Genomic DNA, 10,741 nt, shown 5'->3' with positions numbered 1-10,741 from the left:
CCCCGCCCCTCCCTCGCTCCCGCCCAGCGCCGCGGCCCCGCCCCTCGAGCCCCTCCGCGGATTGCGCGCAGACAATGGCGGAGCGGCCGAGTCCAGTTGGCCTCCCGATCCCAGAGGGGCTTGACCGCTGTCCTCCGATTAGTCTAGGATGAGGGCAGTCTGCAGGGGACCAAGGGGAAACAGGCCTTGAGGCTGAGGTGGAGGTGGGGGGCGTTTACCAGTGAGTGCCAAGCGCTGAAGCGCAGGTTGGCAGGGCTGGCACTACCTCCCTTTCTGTCCCAAACTATTGTCCCAACGGGTCTCCCTGACCACTCCTGCTTGGGCCACCGGAACTTCCCGGTCCCTGTGATCCTGGGACCTGGCTTTAACTCCTTTCTTTCCAGTGTGGGGCCCAGGCCGCCATGAAACCAACAGAGTAGACCTCCGTCTCCAGCCTGGCTTTAGGGCTGTTGGCTGAGGATGGCATAACTGTCCAAAGGGACACGCCAATAGGGATTGTAGGAATGCTGTCCAGGGACCCAGGAGTGCGTCTGTCTCATCAGTTACTAAGGCCCCCCAGGCCCTTTCAAAAGCCCAGCGGTCAGGCTAGGCAAAGTCCCTGTTGCTTAGAACAGAAAGAAACAGGAGCAAGTGTGAAGATGAGAGAAGGAGAAAGTCTATTCAAGATCAGATGCCATGAATGTTGACCTAGGATTGTCCTTCCTTTATCCTTGACTGGGGAACAAATGTCCCAGGCCTGTGGGAGGAGTAGGATCCTAGCAACTCAGTGCTAACTAGGCTCAGGCTCTGGTTGTGGGGTGTAATATGTCTTTAATCCCAGCACTGGGGAGACTAAGGCAGAATTTCTGTGAGTTCGAGGCCAGCCTGGTCTGCATAGCGAGCTCCAGGACAGCAGGGACTACACAGACAGACCCGTCTCAAACAAACAAGCCAGTATCTATGCTTCAGTTTCCTTTCCTATCAAAGGTGTTGCTGGTTATGGTGCCTTTGTCTACTGGAGTTATTGGCAAGGAAAAGCCTGGAAGCTGGGTGTGATGTGTGCAGCAGCCATTCCAGCACTCAGCATGGGGCAGGATGATCAGGGCTGGAGGCTAGCCTCAACCACCTACTCAGCTACATAGAAAGACCTGGTTACAAAATATCAATGAATAAACAAAAATGCCCCACAGTGAAAAAAGATGCTGAGGTTCTGGAGGTGCTTTGAGGAGCAGTGCAGGGGTCCTTGGTGGCAGGAGGACCATTTCCTCCCTTCCCCACCCTGTTCTGTGCTCCGCAGACAGCAGAGAGGCCAAATAAAGCCTTGTCAAGGTCAAGTGCTCCTAAAATAAAGCCAACTTTCTGTGTTCCCCTTTACTGGGGACCAGGGCGACATGGACTCCTCCCCACTCTGGATTCTGACAGGTGAACTCTCACGCTCTGGTCACATCATCTTGTGATAAGGATTGAGCAGTAGAGAGAGACTTTGTGTCTTTCCATGAACATCCCCAACCCTGGCACCGTTCCCGCCAGCACACCAAGGACAACAGAGCCTGGCATGGAGGGAAGCAGGGAAGCATGCGCTTCTCAGCGAGGCATGACGGCAGAGGCCCTCAACCCCAGTACTCAAGAGGCAGAGGCAGGCGGATCTGAGTTCGAGGCTAGCCTGGTCTACATAGGAAGTTCAGGCCAGGTAAGGGCTACAGACCCTGTCTCAAACAGCAACAGCAGAAGAGGAGGAAGAGGAAGACATGTGTTCTTGATCTGTTTCTTAAGTTGTAAAGTGAAGTGAATTGTTTGTCTTAATTATTTGATTGATTGTTTTGAGACATGGCTCATTATGAAGCCATGTCTGGCCTGGAATTCCCTCTGTAGACCAAGCTCGCCTTGAACTCTCAGATCTGCCTTGCATCTGCCTCCCAAATGCTGTGATTGAAGGAGTTCATCACTACCAAAATGAAGATTTTTAAAAAGTTGCATTCTTGTGAGGCAGTACATAAATGTTTCCCCACACCCTCTCCCTTTCCCTTTAAACTCTCAGTTCATTTAACTGCCTAGAAAATTCAGATGAAAATGATAGGAACAGCTGAGCAATGGTGATGCACATTTTTAATCCCAGAATTTAGGAGGTAGAGGCAGGTGGATTTCTGTGAGTCTGAGGCTAGCCTGGTCTACAGAGCTAGCTCTAGCACAGCTAGGACTGTTACAAAGAGAAACTCTGTCTCAAAAAACAAAACAAAACAAACAAACAAAAACAAAAACCAAGGAGAAAAAAAAGAGACTTTTTTTTTTCCTTCGCGATAGGGTATCTCTGTAACAGTCCTAGTTGTCCTGGAACTAACTCTTGTAGACCAGGCTGACCTCAAACTCACAGGGATTCGCCTTTCTCTGCCTCCCTAGTGCTGGGATTAAAAGTGTGCGCCACCACTGCCCAGCTCCTGATCTGGGACTTTTTTAAAAGGAGGATTACTAGGCTGGAGGGATGGCTCAGTGGTTAAGAGGATACTTGCTCTTCCTAAAGGTCCTGAGTTCAATTCCCAGCAACCACATGGTGGCTCACAACCATCTGTAATGAGGTTTGGTGCCCTCTTCTGACCTTCAGGCATATACACAGACAGAACATTGTATACATTTTTTTTTTTAAAAAAAGGAGGGGTTACTTTTGTGTATGAGTTTGCATGCATGCATGCATGCCAGCATGGCTGATATCTATGGGTGCATGAGGAGGTAGAAGACAGCAACAGATCCCAAGGAACTGGAGTAGCAGGCAGCTGTGAGCCACCAGATACGGGTGCTGGAAAAGCAACTATAGTTGTCTGGGGGAGCAGCAAGTACTCAATCCTGTACCATCTCAGCGCTTTTTTTTTTTTTTTTTAAAGACAGGGTCTCATTCTGCAGCCCAGACTGCCTGGAATCCTTCACCTTGGCTATCTCGCTACCTCGATCTCATCTCCCTACTGCTAGAATTAAGGGAGTCAGCGTCTCTGCTCCAGACCGCCATGTTTTAACTCTTGACCACCCAGAACATTCTCCTTGGATGTCTCAGGGGTATTCAAAGCCGTTGGGTTTTTGTTGTTGTTTAGACAATTCATTTACTCAGTCAACGTAGTTCTTCTATGTGCTTGCTACAGTGAGCCAAAAATTGGTTTCGCTTGCTTGTGCTAATGCCTTCCTTGTAAAAGTAGATGCATATGATTTTCACAAGTGGATGACAGAAATTAGGATTCGGTTCAGTCTACAATGGAGGAGGTATCCGGGGATTAGGGATTTGCAGTGGTACCGAGATAAATTTTTTGGTGATTTAGCCTGCATACCAGTTCTTCCTCTAAGAGAGTAAACGCGAGGTTACCTTTTCTCGCTTTCTGCTTTCATTATCCTCTAACGCTTCGTTCGCTAATTTTCTCCCAGCTAGAATAACAGCCTTCACTGATGACAGGGCCTCTGCGAAGACTAGGCCATTCGGGCTAAACCCTCCTCACTCCGCCTGCGCGACTTAGTGCGACTTCCGGCCACCCAAGTACCCACGTGATCAAATACCCTCACTGCGCATGTCTGCCGAGAGGTTGGAATGAACCATTTTGCCAGACGAAAGGGGCACACCGTCTGTGTTTTAAAGCTTAAAACCGATTCTAGACCTTAAGCATCTATGATGACAATTTTTTAGGAAGGATTTAAGTGTGTATGAGAAGGAATAAGATGAGAGAGCGAAGTGGAAATACAGATGAGCATGGGGTCGGGCTTGGGCTCTCCCCTTCTCAGATAATGGGAGGAGCCCGCGACCAGCAAGCTCTTTCCTTTCGCTGCTGCGTCCGCAGCCATGAGGTGAGCGCGCGCGGCTCTCGGTTCTCGGCCGATGGGTCCGGCGGGGTTTGGCGGGGATCAGGGCCACGACCCAGGATGGCAAAGAGGAGAGGGAGGCGGGCGTGGTGCGGCAGCGCCGGGAGCGAGGGGAGGACGCGAGCACGCGCGGCCTGGGCCTGGGGAGGGTGGGGTGCGGGACGCCGGGGCCTGGAGAGAATCTCCCACGAGCGCTGCTCTCCGCTCGGCTTGCATCGCGGGCGACTGCGCGGATCGAGCGGCGGCATCTGGGCCGCTTGTGGCTCCCTGGCGCTTAGCGGACCTCCGCCATGTGACGTAGGACAAGTCTTGGGCAAGCCCAGGCCTCCGTCTGCCGAGGGTGAGCCGCCAGGGAGGCTTCCAATCGGACGGATGTAACAAACTGGAAGGACGGCGTTTGTTACTGTGACAAAGAACCCAGCAAGCGCCTGCCCTCCTGGGTAAACAGGCTACGTCACAGCCCTGATCCATTGGTGTCTGTCTGATCCTTAACACCAAATCCTAACTACATCTAAATACCTGAACGGGCTTACATCTGCATGCACCCCTCACAGCCTTAGCTACGATCTTGATTTGGAAATGGTTATGGAACACGAAGGGATGGCAAGAATCATGGGACTAGAAAGTGTATTTGGCCCTACTAGTAACAATGTGTAGACAATAATGCTTATTTTTTTAAACAATATGCGAGACTTTGGAGGGAAGATTTTGCTTGTGTTTGCCGTTGTCCAGAAGTGGCTTCCAGGGTCTAATGCTGCCTTCTGTGTTCCCCAGTATGCTCAGGCTACAGAAGAGGCTTGCCTCCAGCGTCCTGCGCTGTGGTAAAAAGAAGGTCTGGTTGGACCCCAACGAGACCAATGAAATCGCCAATGCCAACTCCCGTAAGTATAATCCTTCACCCTCACCTCCTACTTGGCGTCAGGTAAAGGACATCGCAAATGTGTTGGCTTTTTATGGCCCTTAGAAGGCTCACATTCTACGGGAGCCGTACAATGGGGTAAAAAATGCAGGTCCTGAGGCTAGGATGGAGGTTACTGCAACTATCCAGTGTAGATTTTTTTATTATTATTATTTTTTTTTTTTTTTTTTTTTTTTTTTTTTTTTTGGTTTTTAGAGACAGGGTTTCTCTGTGGTTTTGGAGCCTGTCCTGGCACTAGCTCTGTAGACCAGGCTGGTCTCGAACTCACAGAGATCCGCCTGCCTCTGCCTCCCAAGTGCTGGGATTAAAGGCGTGCGCCACCACCGCCCAGCTCCCAGTGTAGATTTTAAACTGTGTGCAAGATGACTTTGTGTGTGTGTGTGTGTACAGTGTTCTGTCTGCTTGTGTGCCTTGACACCAGATCTCATTCCAGGTGGCTCTGAGCCACCATGTGGTTACTGGGAATTGAGCTCAGACCCTCTGAAAGAGCAGTCAGTGCTCTTAACCACTGAGCCATCTCTGCAGCCTGCCGAATGGAAGTGTGAAGAGAGATTTGAGGGCTAGAAGGGTGTTGGATGAGGCTTCAGGACATAAGCAGAGGCTTGTTAGTATATTGTTTTCCTGACAGGTGACTCCAAGTCATCCTGTGTTGCGTCCACATTTCAGGTATACTAAGTATGCTGTGAAATATTTAAAAACTAGAAATGGTTTTTTTCAAAAAAAAAAGTACACCAAGAAGTCATCTTTTGAGAATGTTGAGTCAAGGATATAAGCACTGTTTCTATTTGAGTTTGTGGCTAGGCCTTTGCCAACTAAACAGGTGAATTAATGCTTTCCCAGGTCAGCAGATACGGAAGCTGATCAAAGATGGGCTGATCATCCGGAAGCCTGTGACTGTGCATTCCCGGGCTCGATGCCGGAAAAACACTTTGGCTCGACGGAAGGGCAGGCATATGGGCATAGGTGAGAAGAACAGTCTTCCCTTTCTCCTGCCTCTTTAATAATGGGTTCAGACGGATCTAGTTAAATGGTAGAACAGTCTCTGGGTTCATCAGTTCCAGTCATTGTGGAAAGACTGTTGAAGTTGGCACTAATTCTGATCTTTATTTTGCCGCTTTGTATCTTTTGCATAGATACAAGTTGGAATTAGCACTGGGTTGTGTTTATTCTTGGGAGAAAAATGCTAATGTTAAGTCTCTATGCTGGAGTTTATACTGGGTATTTTTAAACTGGGGGGGGTGGGTGGAGAAATTGGGACTGTTTACTGCTCATGCAGAGGACGGGAGGTTTGGTTCCCAACACTCATGTCAGGTGACTCACAGACACCTGGACATAGGTGTGCACGTGCGCCACATAGTTTGGAGAAACCGCTTTCTAGGGCTGTTTTTAAAGAGATGAGTTAGGGTCACACTGCATCCAAAGCCATGCTGATTTGGGGGCTTTTGGTTGTGTGTTTTTGTGGGGTTTTAGTGATAGGCTTTCTCTGTAGCTTTGGATCCTGTCCTGGAACTAGCTCTTGTAGACCAGGCTGGCCTTGAACTCATAGAGATCCCCCTGCCTCCCTAGTGCTGGGATTAAAAGTGTGCACCACCACAGCCCAACTGTCATTACCTTTTGTCTATCGTAACAGCATGCTTATAGAATAAGAGGACGATGCTTTCCATGTTTGCACTAAATCAAGCAGGTAGATATCAGTTCCAAGGCCAGCTTTGATGCTTCTCCCCAGAGGAGAAATTGAGTTGAGCATTTGGGAGTAATATTGTTTAAAATGGAAGAGGGTTAAGTGAGGTGAACTTGGCTGTCTTCTAGTAACTGACTTAACCGTGAGCTTAAAGCTATTGCCTAGAGTCCAGTCCATAACTTTCAACAGGAAAGCGGAAGGGTACTGCCAATGCCCGGATGCCCGAGAAGGTGACCTGGATGAGAAGAATGCGGATCCTGCGCCGCCTCCTCAGGAGATACCGTGAATCCAAGAAGATTGACCGCCATATGTAAGCCACTTTGTTGGTTTTGTCTTTTCGTAGATCTCTCAGTGACTTTGGGTTATCTAATTCTAGTAGGGTTGCTTTCTTGGTTTCCCCTGTACTATCAGAATAGCCCAAGAACTGGTTTACTAGGCAGGTTCCATGTAGGCTGCCCAAGGAGGTTTGGTTTGGGAACGGTAGTCCCTGTGGTAATGGGAAACAGACTCTGAACAGGCTGAGTGACTGGAGAGAGAAGCAGCCCACGGTGCCATCTCTGGTCCCATTGCTAACCAGAGCTGTTTCTTGACCATACAGGTATCACAGCCTTTACCTGAAGGTCAAAGGGAATGTCTTCAAAAACAAGCGGATTCTCATGGAGCACATCCACAAGCTGAAGGCAGACAAGGCCCGCAAGAAGCTCCTGGCGTAAGTTTCTTTTAGAGTTGCCTTTGTTGTGACAGTACTTCTGAGGGATCTGGTGCTTCCTTGTGTTGCATCTGTTAGGAGCACAGCTGTTGGCTTGGACGTTCCCATGCCACCTGCCCATTGGCAACAGGCTGGCAGGACAGCAGCTGCTGTTCCTTGGGGTGATGGAGCTCTGAGGGTGTAGAGTCTGGGGTGTCTGCCTCCCTAGCTGTTCCCCTGTCCCCAGACTGATAATCTTTTTCCTTTGTACTAGTGACCAGGCTGAGGCTCGCAGGTCTAAGACCAAGGAAGCAAGAAAGCGCCGGGAGGAGCGCCTCCAGGCCAAGAAAGAGGAGATTATCAAGACTCTGTCCAAGGAGGAAGAGACCAAGAAATAATAGAGCTTCCCTCGAGTCTGTACATAGTGGGCTGCCTGTGGCCTCAGGTGGATCAGTCAGTAAAATAAAACAAGCCTTTGTCTGGTGCCCTCTTTTTTGGCAGTTCTGCCTGCTGCATCTTAATCATTCGAGGGCCCCAGCTGACCACATGAGCCTGGGAGGATGTCAGCCATTTCAAGTTTTGTAGATTATTGTAGGGGCTATTTTTTTTTAGCCTTGTTTCTGTGGGGTGGTTTTTGTAAAATTAGAAGGGATACAAGGGGTGGCTTCTACCCTTGCCTTCAAAATACTGTATTTCAAAACTGCCCTTTATTGGACACATGGTGACCTGATACTTGTGGTCTAGCTCTTGAAGATGGTTTAGAGAAGTTCAAGGCCAGCCTGGCTTCTAGCTTAAGAACCCAATAGAAGCGTCTGTCAAAGAGGCAGGGTTACATGGCTTGCAGAGTCAGACCTACCCTCTCCAAGGTAGTGCGTGGGGAAATAGGCTGAATATAAAATGAAACCCCAGAAGCTGCCTCACAGCAGCTCAGAAGCAGCACCAGGAATTGAGGTTTTGCCTTTTTCTCTAGTGCATAGGTTTATGCATCCATTCTCCAGAGATTTGGGGCATATGTCAAGCAGCCTGGTCCTAGTCAGAAAAATACTGGTATGGCTGTGCAGTAGCCCGCCCTAGGACCAGACAGGCTATTGTTAGCCTATTTAAATGGGTCTGGTAGTTAATTTCTCACTTAGCTGTGGTAGTGGCTGCCGGTAAGGTTTTTGGTGATTCCTGTGAGCCAACTAATCCTCACAATGTAATGAAGTGGGGCTCACCACCTCCATTTTGCAAATGAGTCAGTGAACTGACAAGGCTTCACAGCCTGTGCTGAGGTGAGCTGGAGTTTGGTACCATGTGCTATGGGCAGTAAGCCTGATTCCCAGGTCTTGGAGGACTTCCAAACCTCAGTGAGAAGGAACCAATGGGGTGGGGACAGCTGCAAAAAGTAAGGGAGGGGCTGGAGATGGCTCAGAGGTTAAGAGCATTGCCTGCTTTTCCAAAGGTCCTGAGTTCAATTCCCAGCAACCACATGGTGGCTCACAACCATCTGTAATGGGGTCTGGTGCCCTCTTCTGGCCTGCAGGGATACACAGAATATTGTATACATAATATTTTTAAAAGAAAAAAAAAAGGGAGGCATAAGTGTGGTTTGAAATAGGATGTCCACCGGTGGGGCTGGTGTGAGATGCGGGAAAGAGTGGGAGGAGGCACTGGGACCAGGGGGCCAAGCAGTTTTACCTCATTGGTCCTGAGCATGGTAGGAAAGGGGTGGTTACTCGGAAGACCTCTTAGGATCTCCCCCATCCTGCCATGTGCAAGGCTTGGCAAAAGGAACAGTGATTTCTGGATCTGTCCGTGGAAGCAACCTGCATTTGCTACCTTGAATTCTTGCTTTAACTTCCTAATAGATCTTTCTAAGGCCTAAAAGTGGAGTGGCCTTAGCCAAGCTCACCTTAGCACAGACACATCTTTTCTAGCCCAACTCAGAGGGGAAAGGCTTAGGAGACCACCCAATCCCAGCCTCTCCCATTGTAGAGATAGTGATAAAGCATGGGGCCCTCCCTGGATCCTGAGACCATTCTACAGGGACCGATTCCATTCCAGGCCAGAAGGTGGTGCTGTTCGCTCACTGACTCGGGTTTCAATGGGACTTTTTGTTGGTTGACATTGGGTTGTTTTGAAAAGTTAAGATGACAGGTTTTAATGTCAACCTACCACAAATGAGTAGAGAGCCTCAGCTGAAGAATTCTGATGGCCTTAATAGATGTTAGGAAGACCCACCTCTTCTAGAAATGACCCAGATAAGAGTCACGGCAGATGGAAGGTTAGTTAGTCTCCGTGCTTGGTCTTCCCACGGCACCAAATTAATTCACCCTTCACTGATACCAGAACCAGTGTTTTCAGGTCTCCGTCACTGATTAAGGATAAGGACTGTCCAAGAATTTTCCAGGTTTTCAGTGCTAAATTGAGATTACCAAGGTGCCAGCCAGTCTAAGCAGCATTCCTACAGTCTCTGCTTCCGTTCCTACCTCCAGTTTCCTCTCCCCACCGCTGTTTTTGCTCACTTTTTATCACAGCCATAGAGATTCAAACTAAGCAAAGGTGGAGGAGTCCACCTCTCGGAAGAGCCCCTTCCTTCACTGACTGTTCACTCACGACCATGGCTCTGCTACTGACTGAGCTACACTCACCCCGGGGTCATTTTTTTCTGAATGTTACCCCAGGCCTGGAAAGTCCGTCCCTCCTGCCATGAGCTCTGACAACCTTTACAGGAAATGTATGGAGGGCATCTAATTTTCAGGGAGCTGCAATCATTAAGAACTCCTAAATAACCATTGAATCCATTCCATGCCCTGGAAATCCAGTCAGTTTAGCATTGAAGATCTAGCTACAGTACAGTATGTACTTAGCATGGGTTCCATCTCTAGCTTTACTACTAAGCCCCTCCACCCCTAAATATACGCCCTCTCATTCAAGAGTATATGACTTGGGTGGGGAGAGATGCTTGGTAATTTAGAACATTTCCTGCTATTCCAGAAGACGGAAGTTCAGTTCCCAGAACCCATATCAGGCAGCTCACAGCCACCTGTAACTCCAGCTCCAGGGCTACTGATGCCCACATACGTGGGCACCCATATACATGTAACACACACACACACATAGGAACACATAAAAATAAAAAACAAATCTTTAAAAAGTATATGACTAGCCAGGCAGAGTGATACGTGTAATCCCAGCACTAAGGAGCCTCATTGCTGCTGAGGCCAGCTGGGGATACATAGCAAAACAGATATATGTCTTTCCAAGGGGCTCGCTCTCCCCCAGGTAAACACCCTGAGCAAACCCAACTCATCTTTCTTTTCTTTCTTTCCTCCTGCTTTAAGTATCTATTTAACTTTATTTTAGGTGCGTTGGTATGAAGGTGTCAGATCCCCTGGAACTAAGTGAATTGTAGACAGTTGTGAGCTGCCAGGTGGGTGCTGGGAATTGAACCCGGGTTCCTCTGAAGAGCAGCCAGTGCTCTTAATTGCTAATCTTTCTTTTTTTATTTTTTATTTTTTTAATATTTATTTATTATGTATACAATATTCTGTCTGTATGCCTGAAGGCCAGAAGAGGGCGCCAGACCTCTTTACAGATGGTTGTGAGCCACCATGTGGTTGCTGGGAATTGAACTCAGGACCTTTGGAAGAGCAGGCAA

At 48.7% G+C, this 10,741-nt stretch overlaps 1 protein-coding gene across 1 annotated transcript; it reads left to right on the top strand.

Moving 5' to 3' along the window:
- Positions 1–3,723: 3,723 nt before the first annotated feature.
- Positions 3,724–7,599, top strand: Rpl19 (ribosomal protein L19). The gene is made up of 6 exons (XM_005368298.2): positions 3,724–3,798; positions 4,588–4,694; positions 5,573–5,695; positions 6,603–6,723; positions 7,012–7,122; positions 7,376–7,599. The coding sequence occupies exons 1-6, from the start codon at positions 3,794–3,796 to the stop codon at positions 7,497–7,499; spliced, it is 591 nt and encodes a 196-aa protein (XP_005368355.1). The 5' UTR covers positions 3,724–3,793; the 3' UTR covers positions 7,500–7,599.
- The last annotated feature ends 3,142 nt before the right edge of the window (positions 7,600–10,741 follow it).

Source organism: Microtus ochrogaster, unplaced genomic scaffold (assembly GCF_000317375.1).
Source record: "Microtus ochrogaster isolate Prairie Vole_2 unplaced genomic scaffold, MicOch1.0 UNK31, whole genome shotgun sequence".
NCBI lineage: Eukaryota > Metazoa > Chordata > Mammalia > Rodentia > Cricetidae > Microtus > Microtus ochrogaster.
The sequence above is the reverse complement of the archived record's forward strand: the minus strand, read 5'-3'. Positions and strand labels throughout refer to the sequence as shown.

Coding starts and splice junctions, on each gene's coding strand:
- Rpl19 (XM_005368298.2), top strand. Junction 4,695..5,572: donor AATCGCCAATGCCAACTCCC/GTAAGTATAATC, acceptor ATGCTTTCCCAG/GTCAGCAGATACGGAAGCTG. Junction 5,696..6,602: donor GGGCAGGCATATGGGCATAG/GTGAGAAGAACA, acceptor AACTTTCAACAG/GAAAGCGGAAGGGTACTGCC.